The following is a 17,870-nucleotide window of genomic DNA, read 5'->3' as shown; positions in this document are numbered from 1 at the left end:
GACACAAGAGCGATTTTTGTAGACTTTATCTTGTCATGTACATGAACTTAGCTGCTAAATTTATGTCATAATAATTTCGAGTCTTACTTTATCTTTGCTTACATGAATTTTGAATGGCATATTTTGCTATTCATGCCTATGTAAACATGGAATTCTCGATTTTATTTTACCGTTTTTCTGAATAAAAAATCAAAAATTACAACAATATTATAAACTATTTCAAAAGATAGAAAACTTAAATTATTCTGGCATTTTCACTTCATCTCATATTATGGCGCCTTCTGATAAACAGTTACTTTTATACTTATCTGAGCAGTGCATGGCAATCAGTATGCTGAGTTATATGAATAGTAAACTTTCACTTTGTATCTATTGAAAACAGTAACTGTTTTATTGATCAAATAAATTCTCTTAGAACATTGACTAACAAAATACTTCCATGAAAATTCATTAGAAAGCAACATAAAAAGTTAGTTGGAAAGTAACATAGGCTTGGCAAAAAGTTTGGCGAAAATTGTGTTCTTGGCATGAAAAAAGAAAATTGTATGGAATAACTGCTATCATTTACATTTTCCTAACAAGCCAGTCTTCTAAAGAGCTCGTGCTTGTTCCCAGAAAATCGTTAGGTTCGCCATTGATCCAAGATTTGAAGTTCATTGTTAGGTTGACACCTAGGCTTGAAATGAAATGCCAAAAAATGAAACAAACTGAAATAACAATGATCGGTGAGTAAGCTCAGTCGGTAGAAGCGCCGTGTCTCGTGCAGTTACGCCATGGTCTGGTTCAAAATCAGTCTGTCCGAAACTCATTGACTGTTTGTTGTGGTGCCATTGTACCAGATGTCAGTTAGTTTCGGAACACAGGAGCAAGATGCCACAGACACCACGTAGTTGATGCCTCTCAAGCCTCGTGGTATAATCTTCCACTTGTTTGGCACTCTATGGCTTCAACTATTGCAGAAATTAATATAATTAGCCACATTTTTCAGTTAATTTTTATTGAGAAAAAATTGTTTTTTCAGAGATAAAGGCAGATAAAAGAAAGTTTTACGTCGAAATTTGGCAAAAAATGAATGTAATAAAACACAAAATGTCGCCACAAATATTTCTAACCTTTCCAACTCAATAAATCGTTATATTTTGGGTGAGTCATATTGTTACGTTGCATTAAATCGTGTTCTCTTGCGAAAGAAACTAGTGCAATTGATAAGAAGTTATGAATAGTTCATGAGATGAAACCACAAAGTCAAGACCTTTCTTATTATTCATCTCTTTCTCCATTTATAGTTAAGGATATTTATTACAGGATTCTATATAAAACAATTTGGGGTATTATACATTATGCTGATAAGACAACAGTGTGGGGTGAGCTATTTCACGCGCATTCACATACTCTGCGTGTTTATTGTTGACGCGTCTAAAAATACATACAGGGCGTCAATTTCATTGCATATGTTAGGCTGGGACCTCTTGGCAAATGAGTTCGATAAATAGAACTATATTTTAATAAATGGTTTAGAATATTTCAATAAAGTTTTAATTTGACAACAAACTAAAATAAATTTTTCGTTCATAGTTGCAAATCAATTATACAAATGGAACACAGAGTCAAACTTCAATGCATCAAACTCATTTTTATCATAATAGACTTCCATAAAAATGTGATACAATCCAAATGACGTTGCGTGTGATTGTTTCTAAACTCAATTGTCTTGTAATGCTTGCAAACATGCAATGTACGGTCTACAACATACACAGTTGGTCGATAAATGCCTCTGAGAAATATTGGTAACAAAGCCATCCGCTCCCTACTCATTCAGAAGAACAATCGTTACAAACGCTTTGTTCCTAATTTGAAGATAGTTAATTGGAAAGATATTCTACACAAAAAGGTGCGTGCTATCCGAACATATGAACTAAAAATTATTGCGAAATACAGATAAAATTATATCATACACATACCAAGTTGGCGCAATTTTATATGTTCAAATAAATTTTCATTTTTCAAAATACTTTTTCTCTTACCCTACTTAAACTCATTCTTATTAGGGCATCAAATCAAATCAATCTGACAAACAGTGCAGAGGGTGGTTGTACAATCGCCATCATCCCATCCAAAGAAACTGACATCCAGACTGTAGCTAACGCAGCACTCAGGACCATCGGCTGGCGTGTTCGGCTCTCCACTCAACCAACTGTAATACACCATCCTCTTGTATTGACCTGCTCGAAGAACGATTGAAACGATTGTACAAAATAAATTTTCTGATTTATTTCAAGTCGCTCGTCCGGTAGAAATGCCATCCATGTCAAGGGATGTGTCTGTGCAATGACCACGTTTGAATGCAATCTGTCAGAAACTCTTAGACAGGTGTATGTACGTCGTGTGGTGTGGCACCAAAGCTGAACCATCATAGTCTGTAAGCAGATCTGCGATTGTCTGAGCAGCATGACAATGAAGAAGAAGCAAGCAAAAATTTGCTGCTAATTTTTGGGATTTCATTGTTAAATAAAACTTCGTAATGATCGTCTGCGCGTGTACATGAACGCTCAACTTTGTGGTTATTCTCATTGAAAAAATTTGAAAAAGCGTTTGAAAAAATTTGAAAAACCGTTGAAATCTAAAATTTCGAATCAAACAAGACAAAGCTAGCAACAACCTGGTTGTGGGGACCAGAGGAAGGGCGTGCGAACGCTGTTGTTGTAGGTTATATAGGAGGCAGTCCAGATGAAAAATGTATCGGCATACCCTGGCAGAAGGCATGGTACGGAATCTGTGTGCGTGCGTATGTGTGTATGTGTGCGTGATTTGCTAACGATGGGTGAGTTGAATATGTTTATGTTTTTAAAAATATCTGTTCTGAAGATTTTATGAATTGTTGTGTGTTTGGTGAAATGTTAAAAAGTGTGCTAACTTCAGTTGAAAGAATGCAAACAAATTAACTTTAGAAAATGACCTTTCTTAACTGCTATGGCGTATAGCTGGACGGCACGATTCTCGGTGGAACTTTCAATGATGACAGGGTGGGACGAGAGGAGGTTGTTGCAGAGAGTCCTCGAGTTGTGCCACGTGTTCAGACTCGTCTGCAGACTGAAACATTTGTGGTTCTCAACCACGTAGTCGAAACTCCTGGGACATTCTGAAAATAATTTCAACGTTGGAACGATTCATTTAAAATTATTATACAAAAAAAATTTTTGATGCAGAACTTGCCGTGTGTGAAGAAGGACACACATCCTGGAAGATTGGAACTGTTGGTGACGTTGTACCAGACGTCAGTTACTTTTGGAACACAGGAGCAAGATGCCACAGATGCCACGTAGTTGATGCCTCTCAAGTTGTTGTTCGTGGCTGACTGCAGCAAAACAGTCACAAAATGAAATTTTTAATTCTTTGTTACTTAAATATGGCAAAATTCAAATTCTAAATTGGCTTGTAAAGTAACTTAACGCAAAAATTTACGTCCTATTTTAGATTATTTTTTAAAATCTTATCGTCAAATATCATTAGCTATAAATAAAAATCTCATACCAGGCACTTGCTGAGACAGTCCAATGCTGTTTTAGCTCTCAATTTCTTCAAAACTTTCATCTGATCGTCAAAGCAAATTGAAGTTTTTTGATTCTTCACCGTCAGGTAGCTGTGGGCTTTCGTGTATTTTTGAATGTTAATCTCACTTCTCGCTAACTCTAAGTGTACCAGTATTGTTAAAAGGAAAATAATCTTAATCATTTTATTAGTTACAATATTTTTAAATAAATATAATCGAAATAGTATTTAAATTTTGTTTTTAAATTTATGTAATATTTTAACAATTTGTAATGCAAAATGTTTTTATATTTCTATATTCAAAAATACTATTTCAGTATACCTGTATAGAACAATCGTTCTTTATAAACAAAATGTTTTAAAAAGATACAAATAATAAATCATCTCAACATTATATCTATGGTTACATTCGTGTATCATTACTTGTATAGATACAATTAATTGTTGGTTGCCAAGCAAGGTTTCTCTCAATGTATTTTATTTACAGCAATTATTTCGTGATTGTATTGTTTATAGCTTACTTGTTTATTTAACGTCCTCATATAGAGGCAAAGGTAACGCAACCATGACGTATCATTAACGCATTTTTTGAGATTTTGAAATTTGTTTTCTATATTTATTTAATTACGCAAAAAATATGCGACAAAAATAGTTAAACTTTAGTGTGTTACCATAATTCAAAACGAATAAAGTAATTTTTTAGTTTAAAAAATATTTTGATTGTTTGAAAAAACGCAATGTTTGAATTGTAACAGTTTATTTTAAAAAATGTCTTAATTTGATAGAATGATGTTCTGCTTTTTTTTAAAGAATAGCCAACCAAAATCACAACCAACAAGAAAATTTATAAACCGTTCAACTCGAAATTTCAGACGAAACAAAAAATACGATTGTTTATTCTTTACTCAAACAACTTCTTCCAATCCTAAACTAACCAAATGACACTACTCTTCCAGACCGAGTAGACAGACAGTGAAAAATTTCATTATCATTCCATCCAAAATAAGTGAATTCAAAGGAAAAGCAGACGCAGTATTCGAAACTCATCCGACTGTAAGACATCATTAAAATGCTTTTTTTATTTAATTATTTTCATTAATTTTGTTCTATTGTGTTTTTGAATGTTATAAATTTGAATTAAAGACGTTAGAGCGTTGGTTTAGGTCAAACAGAATGTTAGTTCGTCCGTCTGTCAAAAATTGTAAAAAAAACATAATTTTAATAATTAAATGACCACTGACGTGAGTAATATATTTGATAATGAATTTATTAGTAATCTTTTCAATGAAAACTTAACAAAACTAAAAAACTCTAAAAAGTCAAGGTCAATCCCACCCCACAAAGAGTGCCAAACTTTTTCTAGCCCCAGCCTAGCTGGCAACTATCCAACCGAAAAAATCTCAAATGTCAAGGTCGATTTCACAGAGGGTGCAGAACTCTTCGTAACAGAATCGATCGCCCCACCCCAGCTGGTAACTGTTCAGCCCGTATATGATGCCAAGGTAGTAGTCAGTCGGGGCAATGTTTGGTTCCCCTGACCTCCAATATGTGAAGGTCACTGGTTTCAGGGCAGCTGTTGTTGGAGCGTTAACTTTTTTTTTATCGAGGTATCTTAATCGTCGATGCTTCGGGAACAACTTTGATTAATTTGTTATCTGATTTTAAATTAATCGATTTATAAGAAATTTTACTGTTGAATAAATCTTTAAAACTGCCCTCAAAGATTGAAATTCAAATTTCACAAACTGATTTTAAATAACTCACAGTAAGAATAGGGTTGCCACATGAATGGTGCCATCTGCGAATATTTGAAGGCAGCGGTCCAGATGACGAACGTGTTGTTGAGATGAGGTGCCGAGACACACGGAGAAGGGACTTGGTGTGGGATAAAATTATTTCAATGTAAAGTTTAACGACACGATGGCGTACTGGTAGAGGTGCTGACACTACTGTAGCATTGACCGGATTCAATCCCAACGAGATCCCAACCCATCACATTGAATGTGATTGATGCGTTGATATTTTATCAAATAGTAATTTTAAATAAAAATGTTTAATCAATAAAAGTGAAAATATTTTTTTGTTTCTGGAATATGCACACATTTAAAATTCACGTTTTGGTTGTTGTTTTGTTATGTAGTATACAAATAAACTCGGAATGCTTTTAAAATGCCATGCTAGTAGCGGTTTTGAAAAATTTCATTCGTGTTTCATCGATTTCAAACAGCACACACACCACACACACACACACACAAACAAACACACATACATAAATTATTCACAGCATGCAACGTCAACTTTAAAACAACAGACGTTTATTATTAATGACCAGTTTTACCGAAAAATCAACATTATATTTCTACCCATCCTACAATGGGAATATCTAATCATTCCAGAGAACACTTTAATTGATTAGTAGAGAATTATTGTAGTTATTTTGAATTTGACTAGTTATATTGAAACAAAAATGAAAGTTAGCGATCTTTCTTGCTCAGCTCCATTATTAAAAGCCAGCTTTTTAGTAGTTGAATCAGTTTTACATTATCCTTCCTTTGTGAAGGCCAGATTTTTATGGAAGCCACCAGCCCTAACTGTCCTATCTTAAATCCAGCTTGCATATGTTATCTGCTGATTTGCTAATTCATCTCAAAAACCACATCTCAGCAGCGTTAATCTTTTTTTTCTATTTTTTTTTAGAAATTGTCAAGGACCCACATCCTAACTGTTTTAATTTGGTTGATATTTTGATTTTACTGTTGGTGAGGATGTTTTTCATTTTGGAATAAGCATCTTTCGCCATAGCTATCCTTCTTTTGATATCCATGTCACATTTACAACCTGAGGTAATCAGACTTTCGAGATAGTAGAAGCTGTTGACTTGTTTCACATGTTTAGCATTAATGATTATGGAGCATTTCGGGGCGGTTTTGCTTTTACTGATAACCATGAACTTTGTTTTGATGATAATAATTTGCAAGTTTTTTCTTTTACTTTCAAAAAAAGTTTGGAAAATTTTAAAAACAAGTTTCCAATTGAATCTGTTGTAAGAGCTGTATCATCAGCCTATCTTACATTGTTTATATTCACGTCTCCAATGGATAGATATTTCGGGTAGATCTTCTGTCTTTCCCATGATGGTTTCACCATAGAGATTGTACAGGTCTGGAGAGAATACACAGCCTTGCCTAATACCTTTCTTTATATCGATAAAACTTGTCATCTTGTTACCAACTTTCATCGCTGCTCTTTCGTCCTAATAGAGATTTTTGATAACTCTCGTGTCTTTTCCATCAATGTCCAAATTCTCCAATCATTCCATAGGCTCCACTTGTTTCACGCTATGAAAAGCTTTGGAGTAATCGAAAAAAAACAACATATAAACAAAAGAAGACTTTTTTCATTTCAATCGCTTGTTCACCGATCATTCGTAGCATGAAGAAAGCGTTTTTTGTGCCACAATCCTCAACAAAACTCGACAAAACTGAATAAAACTAATAGCGAATCTAAATTGGAATTTTTTTTGACATTGTTAATTTTTCGTTAAATTGTAACATATATTAACCAGTTTTAAATTTAACAATTTAACGATGAAACTGTTTAAAATCACATTCTAGATGATTTAACATTATTGAGATTTATAAAAAAATTAATATAAAAAAATCCTCAACTGACTAATTTCGCGGGACACTGCATACAGTCTGATGGCCAAATTTTTGTTCGAACTTTCAATGACAACCTGATGAGATGACGAAAGATTGTTGCAGGCCTCTCTTGACTTCAAAAATACATTTCTACTTCTTTGCAGATTGAAACAGACGTGGTTTTCCATAACGTAGTCGAAATTCTTCGGGCAATCTTTGTAGTTTTTTTAAATTAATCTTTCATATATATGAACAGTTAATATTTTTAAATTTATTTATTAAAATCCTGTTTTTAGTATGTTTAAAAAGAAATATTTAGCGTATGTAAATAAAAGTAAAACAACGCATCACACGTATTGCATGCGATATACATGGAAAGGGATCTCATGGCATTCAAACCCAGTGAACGCAACATCAATGCCAAGTACTTCAACCTACACCATAGCGCGACTCTATTTCTCATTCAAAATCTGAGGAACAAACCATGTGTGACAAAAGACATACAGTCTCTAGTTGAATCGAACGTGACATTATACCATGTATCTGGAATTGTGGGAACACAAGAACATGACTTTGCTGATTTTATAAAGTTGACTCCCCTTAAATTGTTGCTGGCAGCTATCTAAATTTTAAAAAAAATATATATTTTTATTTATTAATAATACGATTTATCAATTAAATCGTTTAATTAATTATATCCAAGCAAACATATCAATTAATTAATTAAATTATTCTTTAAAAACTTGAAAAAAATACTGTATAAACAAAACGTAGCATACTCGGCATTTAATAACGCACTCAGTTGCAGAGGCAGTTTTAAACTTGTTGAAAAACTTCGTAGCAACTTCGTCGAAGCAGGCTACTGTCTTTTGGAGATTAACAAGCAAGTAACTGTATGCTCTTTTGTAGATTGCTTGTTCAGTGGTTTTTGAGGAAATTTGTAAGCCGCTGGCGATTAAAATTGTCATGCTTATCACGATTATAGTGATAATGTTCTTGTGTAACTTATGCCAGACAGTACCGCGTGAAGGTTTCATCGTCATTTTGGTTTAAATTTAGATTAAATTATATTTTCTCTTTAAATAAATGAAACAATTTTTTTTACAGTAAATTAGATAAAAAGATAAATAAATGAATTCAATTTTTGATGTAATTTTTCAGATTTATTTCGCAAATTTATTAATAAATTTAAAAATATCAACTCGGCACCACTACAAGAGTTGAACAGGAATTTGGTCTTATGGATATGTAAAGTTGCACCATGTATGTATGTATATATATATATATATATATAAATTAATATATATATTATTAATATATATATTATAAATATTTATATATATATATATATATTTATATTTTTTTGTTTTTTGTTATAGAGGCATAAAAAATGTATTAAATAATTATATAATATTATAATATATATAATAGATATAAGTAAATGTGTGTGTTAGTGTTTGTGTGTGTGTATGAGAGAGAGAGAGAGAGAGAGAGAGAGAGAGAGAGAGAGAGAGAGAAAGTGTCTGTGTGTCTGTGTGTCTAGGTATTATGTTTATAATGATAATGTCTAAACGCCTTCATTTCAAATGCACGGATTGCAATTTACTAAATACGAAAAAAAAAATGGAAAATTCAACAATGATGATGAATAAAAGATGAGGACCAAAAAATGTCATGCCTGACTTCGATTCTCAGTGATTTAAAATGCTAAACAGGTTCATGCGGGAAATTAAAAATTCATAAATAACTTTATAACGAATTTCTGATGAGAATTTTTTTATTTAAATTTAAAAACAAAGACAAAAATATAAATTGTAAATATAACATCATGTTTGTTATTTATTTTTCATTTAATCAATGTTTGACAACTTTTTCTAGATTTTATTTAGAAAAAATCAACAAGAAACATTGTATACGAAAGTTAAAATCACAACATCAAATAAGAAAATTGTTCTAGAGTTATAATATAAACATTTAAAATAAAAATTTATTTATGATATTTTTAAAGATTCGAACAATCAGAGAGACGGAGTCAGTTGGGGTCGGAATTTTTTACTCAAAATCAGAAAATTTCATTGAAAGTTTTGGAGTTTGAAATGTTTTCAACTGACTAGGACACTCCGCTTATAACAAATGCAATAAAAAAATTTGTGAATATTGAATGTTTTAGCGGTATTAACTGGAGCGTAATAAATCTCGACTATGTGTTAATAAATAGTACGTTAGAAGCATACGTAAATAATTTTCTATTTCACAAAGAAATTTTTCAAAATGTTTGATGTCATCATTGTCATAACAGAAGCCGAATTTATCGTAATAGTTTCCATCATATTCACGAATCAATCAGTTCATCAACCAAATTGACAATCAAAAACTTATCAATAAAGTTACTAATAAGGCATGACTCTGCCCGAATATCAATAAACAGACAAAATCTTCAATTTATCAATCAACCAATTAATCATTTATTTAATTAACCAATAATTCAATCAACCAACCAAACAATCATTCAATCAACCAACCAACCAAACAATCAACCAATAATCAAACAACTATCTACTAAACCAACTATCTACTAAACCAACCATCTACCAAACCAGCCAACAAATTAACCATCCTACCAATCTATATCAACCTCACACAGAAAGTACCATAAACTATCGCATCTAACGTCATCAAAGCCGATATCCCAGCTCAGTTTATACACGATGCAATAGCTGGTGTTGTCGTTTTGTAGCTGGTTTGGGTTGTTGGACCTCCAGAGGAAATTTTTTATTGACGTGTTTTGATCTGAGATTATTTTAAAGTTTTTTTTTGATCTGAAAAAATTTAGCAAATTTGTTTGAATCATTTCTTTCTTCAAATTTATATAAATTTTAAAAATATTCTTTTAGCCCGTGTGTTACCCGTGATAACATTTGGCGGCGCGGTGGTATAATGTTCAAGGTGCCTGGCACTGCTGTCGTAGTGACCGAGTTCAAATGGAAAGGAATGCACGTGCGGAGAATCGTATAAAACATTCCAACTTGGATATGGCTCCCACAAAAACGGAGTAGCAAGATCATTGATGTACGTTCTATAACCAGCCGTCCAAAGGCTTGCCGTATCTTTGGCTGGATCGACTGCGTGATTTCGTTAAATTAGCCAATTAATTAACCAATTAATTAATCAATCATTTTTAAAGCGCTGTTTCAGCGATGTTCAAGAGCGCTCCTTAATGAATTTTTTTTATCTCGAAATCCGCTCTGAACTTTGTAAGCCAGAGAGGGAGGAAGAAAAAAAGGTTCGCATATTACTCTACAGTACAAATCTGATGCTTTTAACCTTTAAGACTGTAGCGTTATCCAAGACAGAAATACTTGAATAATAAAAATTTTATATTTAACTTTCAAATCTGGCAAAAACCAACAAGGAAACAAATTTGGAAAGCAGTTTTTGTCGATGACTAACACGGAAAGACGGACACGGAGTACCAGCGGGCAGCGGTCATCTCATTGAACTGCTCCATAACGATGGGGTGAGATGAGACAAAGTTGTTGCAACGCGTTCTGGCACCAGACCAAGTGATCATTACCTTTTGTAACTTGTAACATTTGTGGTTCTCTATAACGTAGTCAAATTTTGGTGGGCAATCTTTGGTAGAAAAATTAGTTTTCTTTGTTTTATCATGCAGCTGTGACAAACATGTCATTCTAAACATGTAGATAAATTTTTTTTGTCGCAAAGGCTGTAACATACACACATACACACCACACCACACATACACACCACAATTACACACCACACATACACACCACACATACACACCACAAATACACACCACACATACACACCACACATACACACCACAAATACACACCAAACATACACACCACACATACACACCACACATACACACCACACATACACACCACAAATACACACCACACATACACATCACACATACACACCACACATCCACACCAAACATTCTCACCACACGAAGCATACCTCATGCAAATTTCAACGCTGACGCAAACACCACATAGTAATATCTGTGGCGTGCCACAGATACTAGTTTGCTAACTTAGGACAGACTATGCTACTGATATAGTTTTACTGAAAATTTGTAAAATAAAGTCAATTAATCTTTAAAAAAATTGTAAGAAAAGTTGAGTTACTTTGAGTCACATAAGCCAGACATTCGCCACCCAGATCAGTGGTCAGGTTGTACAGGACATCCAGCTTTGGCACGCACGAACATGATTCCACTGACTTCTTGTAGTTGAATCCTCTCAAGTTCATCCCAATTGCATCCTCAAATGATTTTTAAAAGTAATTTTTAATTTTAAAATCATGTTTCAAGTCTAAATATGAAACAAATCAAAATATATTTCATCTCATCTGACCTGACATTTCTTGAGACAACTGAGTTTAGACGCAGCCTTCAGTCTGATGAGAATGTCCATGGAGTCGTTGTAGCAAATTGCGGTTTTGGTGTTTGGAATGATAACAAAACTGTAAGCCCTAGAGTATGTCATTTTAATCATTAGCTGATTCCCGTCAACTGAACCACAAAATATTGTTGCAAGTAGAGGTAAAGCCATTGAGAAATGATTGGATTGTTGAGTTTTTGGCATGACAATGAGAGATAAAGGTTTTCTTGTTTTGCCCTCCTGTGTTTTAAGAATTTATTCTACGCTTGCGAAAATGTTTACTTAAGAGCAAAGATAACTAATTCTGTTGAATTAAAGGTTTACATGCTACCGGATCAAAAAATCTTGCATATATTAACAGAGTACAATTGTATTTTGTTTTCCACCGAGACGACTAAACACTTAAACAGACCCAACCTAAAAAAAATTAACATTTTAGCTAAATTTTAAGCACCAGTAGTTATACTACATGAAAATTTTTTGGAATGTTCTAAAGTGATGTGAGACAATGCAAGTCTGTTAAATGCAGGTATGATGTGTAATGAAAGAAATGTCATTTTATGTTTTGAATCGGCAGTTTGTGTGAAGTGTGTGTGTATGTGTGTGTGTGTGTGTGTGTGTGTGGTGTGTGTGTGTGTGTGTGTGTGTGTGTGTGGTCTTGGAGGTTTGCGTTTCTGTAATTATTATTTTATTTTTATATTTTTTTTACACTAAAATGCATTCAAATTCCAAACAAATGACATTTAGAAAACAATTAATTGACTGCGAAATTACTCGCCAACGATTAAAAACTTGATAAATTGATACGAACCCAACAAACGAGTTTTACTAGTCGAGTTATACACAAAATTTTCGTTGTAAATGGAAACAAAAGTTTAGAAAATTTTTTTTTTTTTGGCAAAATCGATATCACGCGGTAGTTTTTGTTACACGGACCGAAGTCGTCACGAACACTGCTACTGCTGATAGTATTACTAACCAACTAGACGCATGGGTGGTTAGTGGGAGCAAATCCGGAATGAATCTTTTTCAGGCCGGATTTACAGGTGGGAGGGCCTTCTGGAGCAACAAAAAGTAGATGCCCTTATATAATTTTATTATTTTATCTTCCAGGGCAAACAAAGCCACTAACAAAATACAAAAATGAAATTTTAAACTGTGGAAACTGTTTTTTTATCTTTCAAACTATGTTTTCTAATGTAAATTTTTGAGATAATACTTCATTAAATAATTTTACTTATTAGTGTTTCTGTTAGTAACTTAGTAGTATTTGCAGATTTCAAACGGTTTAGTTACATTATTTGTATTTTACTTTTAAAAAATATCAACAAACCACGATTGTTAAAAAATTTATATTTTCAGCCCTGTTTAACTTGAAAAGCAATGAAACACAAATCAAAAAACAGTTTTTAGTAGTCTCTAACATTTAATAAATTTTTAAATAATGTTAAAGTTCGTAAAACTCGACAGCAACAAAACACTTTTTCTAATTACATAAATTAATGAAACTGATTTTTTTTCTTCTACAGAAGTTTCAACAACACACACCACACACACACACAAACACACACATTTATTCGTCTGTTCCTTCGTTCGAACATTCATTTACAACTACGCTAATAAAAAAATTTTGTCTACAGAATGATGAGGGGTGGGCAGGGGTGGGCAGGGGTGGGCAGTGGTGGACGTCAGCTCGTTTCATATGGTGGTCTCATGATGATTTACGTATGGTGATAGTGGTGTTGGAAGAATCAGCTCGTTGACTGTTCGACTGACACTCTACAGTTGGGATGACATTTTGTGTGCCGAACAGATGGTGGTGGTCGGTGAATGTTTGCATTTCCTTTGTATCAATTACGTATGTCGCTGACGTCATCATCGTCCGTTTCCGGTTTTGTTTAATTTTATCCTCCTCTTCATCATCAACATCATCGTCAAAGACAAATTTTTATTGAATAATTGAAAATAATTTAAATTTAAATTTAATAATAAATTTCTGCCGTATCTATCGATCAATAATTTTTTGTCACTTGCATGTACTAATTTTTGCCCTTATATGCATATGTACACTTGTTTACGAACGCACTAACCAATATTTTCTTTTGGTGTACAATTAAAGCTAGAAAAGAACAAATACCTGATTTGAATTTGAGGTACTATACAACAAAATATGGTTACGAAATTCACCATTAAGTTTGAAATTAATGTTAATGTTGTAAGCACATGTGTATTGAGTAACAATCCTGCGTTATGTATACCGCTTCTTTTTTCTTTCTTTCAAGAAATTTTTAAACTTGATTTTTTAATTTTATAACTTATTAACTTATATTTTAAATTCATTTTTAAGATTATTTTGTGAAAAATATTAACCCAGCTCTGAAATAAATTAAACGTTTTTTTTTTATTTGATAACGTCAGTAGTGGATTTTAAGTATAATTCATTTTTCATTGGTGAGTAAAATAATTTGGTTTCATTTAAAAATCACACTAACATCTTATAATTCACATCATCATTTAAATTCGTTACTATAATTCATAATTCACATCCGAAATTGAATACTGCTGGGTATTTCAACATTTTGGATTCTCTAATGATCTTTCCAATCAAACTCTTTAAAAAAGAAAAAAAAATTATTTAATGTTTTTCAAATGGTACAATAATGTTAAGCGTGATTATGCATTCATCTAGCATCGATTGGATTTTTTGATAAAAAATTTGATTGAATATAACTGTATGTTTAAATCTAAGAATCTATGCACTTCAAAGGTTTATCCGATTTTTAAACAGATGAAAAAATGATTTTGAAACAGATGATTTTTAAACAGCTCTCAAACTTCATAACGATTTAGTCTTAAATTTCTAGTTTTAAATAACTAGTCAGTAACTAGTTTATCATGTTCACGTTCGAAACATTAGAATTTGTTTAATAAAACCATAGTTTAAAATTTTTTGTACTATAAATTAACTTATAATAGGTTGGTAAGAAGTTTAAAATTTTGAATGTCAAAAGAGTTATTCCCTGAATGGGATGATAATGGATGGAGGCAAGAAAAGAGTGAAGATGAAGATAACAATTTATCGATGAGTCAACAGCCAAGATGGCTTTCAAATCAAAATAGAACTTTAGATACATGCATGCAAGAAATGCCAACAAATTCATCAGTAACGGGAATAAAAATTCCTCAAAAAAGATTAACAACATTTGAATCGTCGCCAGCTTCTTCAAAGTCAGACAAAGATGACGATAACAATTCGTGGTCAGCTTCTGCGATCTTTAGGAGTGAAAATGAAGCATCTTTAAACAAATTTAAACAATCGCAACAAGATAAATCTTTTCAGAATCAAAAAAACACACCACAGTCTAAAGCATTTTATATCCAACATCCATCTAAACTTTTAGAAAATTATTCACCCAGAAGAATAGAAACCACAACAGCAACGATACAATCGTTTGATCCATTCCGAACAAGTAGGCATAGTACATATCAAAACGTGGCCCAACCACAAAACTCTCTCCAACGGCCACCCTTATTGGTACGTGTATGTTTGTCATTTGATTGCCAACATCGTTAACTAACACTATGATATTTTATACTTCATACAGGGGGACGGGCCGCAAAGCAGGCTGACCTTTTGGGAAAAGCCGAAATCAGATCGGACGCCGCTAGGAGGCAGTAGCCGACCACTGTGGGAGGTACTGCGTACAAACCTCACGCCAGGCAGTGAACGGGCATTCGGTGAAAAATCGCAAAAGAAACAGCAGACAGAAGAGAACAGAGACCTTCTAGCAGACCGGATCTCACTGGACAAACAACTAGGGTCCATGAACACGCAATCTGACCATTATTCATTTAATGAAGAGTTGGAACGACAAAAAGATCCAGCAACAAAAAGAAGAATTAAGAAACAACAGCAAGCACAATTACTCTGTGAGTTTCAAAAACGTTCAAAAATTTTGGATAATTTAAAAAAAACATCTTGTTCTTCATCGCGAAATTTATATGGCAAGCCAACGACATCAGATAGCGGACTGGTAAATACGAAAGAATTTTCGCAAAAAATTATGCAAGGTCAGTTTCAAACAGAAATAATATATCCACTGCAAAAAAACCCGAGGATCAACATTATTCAGAAAGAGAGCAAGACTCACAAAACCCACGAGACGATCAGCATAACCCTCGGCAACAAGAGCAACATCAAAAGGGCGATAAAAATAAACCAGATGAAAACGAACGAAAACAACACCAACAGCCTAAACAAGATGATCAATGTCGTAAAAAAGAACCAAAACAACAAAACGAACCAAGAGAAAAGCAGTCACAATCGGCACTTCAACAGCGGCAACACCAGCAGCCACAGGTGTTAAATCGAGACATATCGGGTAGTTTATATTGTCTACCAATTGGTCACACTTTAAAACCACAGACCAAAAAAATTCAACTTCATCATTCTACATCGCAGCTAGAAACTTTAAGACATTCTTTTGCACTTTCCCAACCAATGAAAAAACCAGGAGAAATTAACTCCGAATCGCTAAGTCGTACACCACCAGTCGATCGCGGTCTAACATTTCAAGAAGAAATTCTTCGAAGCATAGGGTTAACACTGTCACCAGAGCCTCAATCGTCTAGTGATCAAACTCAGTTAACACAGCCTCCTTACTCTCATTCAATAACAAATCAAACCTATCGTCCGTCAACTCAACCGTCTTTTGGCCAGACGCAGCAGTTTAAGACTCAAAAACAACACCCTCAATATCAAATACAAAGTCAACCAGAGAAGCAGAATCAAACTCCTTTACAAAACATATTGCAATTTACACAGCATCCTCAACCCCATTCAAAAATCAGTCAAACTTATCTTCCGTCAACTCAACCGTCTCTTGGCCAACCACCACAACCACAAATACTTCAACAACAGTGTCAAAAGAATGAGACTGTTGTTGAGGGACTATCGAATCAGCTGCAACAGATTTCTCTCTCCCAATCATCAATTCGAGCTGTCTGCAACATCGCAGACCTCGTGCCAGTACAACAGTCTCTATCAAACAGACCAGTAAGCAGCGATATTTCATGGACATCATTGTACAATTCGCAAACAGTGAAAAATCCACAACAACAACACCACCACCAACAACAACAAGAACACCAACCACAACAACAAGAACACCACCAACAACAACAAGAACACCAACCACAACAACAAGAACACCACCAACAACAACAAGAACACCACCAACAACAACAAGAACACCAACCACAACAACAAGAACACCAACAACAACACCACCAACAACAACAACAACTACAACATCACCAACAGCATCCACAAAACCAACAACTCCAAGTAATACAACAAACGTCTGGATCTCTTTGCCTAAGCTCTCAAAGATTTGCGGGTATAGGTACTACTCGCTATCGCTATATGCTGTGGCCATCTCAACAACTTCCGTTATTCCCCGAACAGCAAATAATTTCCCAATCTAGACATAGCCAACAACAATCTTGTCTTCAACAACCTTTTTGCCATTATTTCCAACTTTTACCACAACCTTACCACCATCCGCCTCTGCCACAATTTTATCACCAGCAATCTTACAATTATCCTCATTATTCACAGCAACCTTTCTACCAGCAATTTCACCCCTATATTCCTCATCAACAGCTAGCCTACCCAGACCAGCCCTTCACCTATCATCCTCATTCTACACTAAATCTTTCCCATCCTCAACCTTACCAGCATCACTTCCAACAACACCAACAACTTCAACCATCACCTGAAGAAAAATCAAGTAGCGAAAGCGAAGCTACAGAGGAAGAGCTTAGCCGATATCTCAAACCAATACATTTGGAAGAGTACCAAGAGGAAGAGCTTGGCCAAGATCTCATACCAATACATTTGGAAGACTACCAAGAGGAACAGCTTGGCCAAGATCTCGTACCAATACATTTGGAAGAGTACCAAGAGAAACAGCTTGGCCAAGATCTCATACCAATACATTTGGAAGACTACCAAGAGGAACAGCTTGGCCAAGATCTCGTACCAATACATTTGGAAGAGTACCAAGAGAAACAGCTTGGCCAAGATCTCATACCAATACATTTGGAAGAGTACCAAGAGGAACAGCTTGGACAAGATCTCATACCAATACATTTGGAAGAGTACCAAGAGGAACAGCTTGGACAAGATCTCATACCAATACATTTGGAAGAGTATCAAGAGGAACAGCTTGGACAAGATCTCGTACCAATACATTTGGAAGAG

At 34.1% G+C, this 17,870-nt stretch overlaps 5 protein-coding genes across 5 annotated transcripts; 1 reads left to right on the top strand and 4 right to left on the bottom strand.

The window, feature by feature from the left end:
• Positions 1–1,384: 1,384 nt before the first annotated feature.
• Positions 1,385–3,766, bottom strand: HELRODRAFT_191609 (hypothetical protein; the record flags this gene model as incomplete). The annotated part of the gene is made up of 6 exons (XM_009018855.1): positions 3,532–3,766; positions 3,214–3,355; positions 2,957–3,139; positions 2,660–2,773; positions 2,128–2,222; positions 1,385–1,495 (listed from the first exon to the last, which is right to left on the bottom strand). The coding sequence occupies exons 1-6, from the start codon at positions 3,730–3,732 to the stop codon at positions 1,385–1,387; spliced, it is 846 nt and encodes a 281-aa protein (XP_009017103.1). The 5' UTR covers positions 3,733–3,766.
• Positions 3,767–4,949: 1,183 nt separating this feature from the next.
• Positions 4,950–5,542, bottom strand: HELRODRAFT_172170 (hypothetical protein; the record flags this gene model as incomplete). The annotated part of the gene is made up of 3 exons (XM_009018854.1): positions 4,950–5,122; positions 5,314–5,424; positions 5,479–5,542. 3 exons carry the CDS (start codon positions 5,540–5,542, stop codon positions 4,950–4,952), a joined length of 348 nt encoding a protein of 115 aa, XP_009017102.1.
• A 1,653-nt stretch (positions 5,543–7,195) lies between these two features.
• On the bottom strand, positions 7,196–8,233 carry HELRODRAFT_172169 (hypothetical protein; the record flags this gene model as incomplete). Its single annotated transcript, XM_009018853.1, has 3 exons — positions 7,196–7,404; positions 7,674–7,812; positions 7,970–8,233. 3 exons carry the CDS (start codon positions 8,231–8,233, stop codon positions 7,196–7,198), a joined length of 612 nt encoding a protein of 203 aa, XP_009017101.1.
• An 807-nt stretch (positions 8,234–9,040) lies between these two features.
• HELRODRAFT_172168 (hypothetical protein) lies at positions 9,041–12,597 on the bottom strand (the record flags this gene model as incomplete). Its single annotated transcript, XM_009018852.1, has 8 exons — positions 9,041–9,064; positions 9,862–9,980; positions 10,097–10,312; positions 10,641–10,823; positions 11,351–11,486; positions 11,579–11,845; positions 12,018–12,022; positions 12,585–12,597. The coding sequence occupies 8 exons, from the start codon at positions 12,595–12,597 to the stop codon at positions 9,041–9,043; spliced, it is 963 nt and encodes a 320-aa protein (XP_009017100.1).
• Positions 12,598–17,438: 4,841 nt separating this feature from the next.
• HELRODRAFT_144115 (hypothetical protein) lies at positions 17,439–17,870 on the top strand (the record flags this gene model as incomplete). The annotated part of the gene is made up of 1 exon (XM_009018851.1): positions 17,439–17,870. A coding segment is annotated over one exon (432 nt), but the record flags the coding sequence as incomplete, so codon positions are not given.

This window comes from Helobdella robusta (assembly GCF_000326865.2).
Source record: "Helobdella robusta unplaced genomic scaffold HELROscaffold_23, whole genome shotgun sequence".
NCBI lineage: Eukaryota > Metazoa > Annelida > Clitellata > Rhynchobdellida > Glossiphoniidae > Helobdella > Helobdella robusta.
This window is presented reverse-complemented; position numbering and strand designations above follow the sequence as displayed.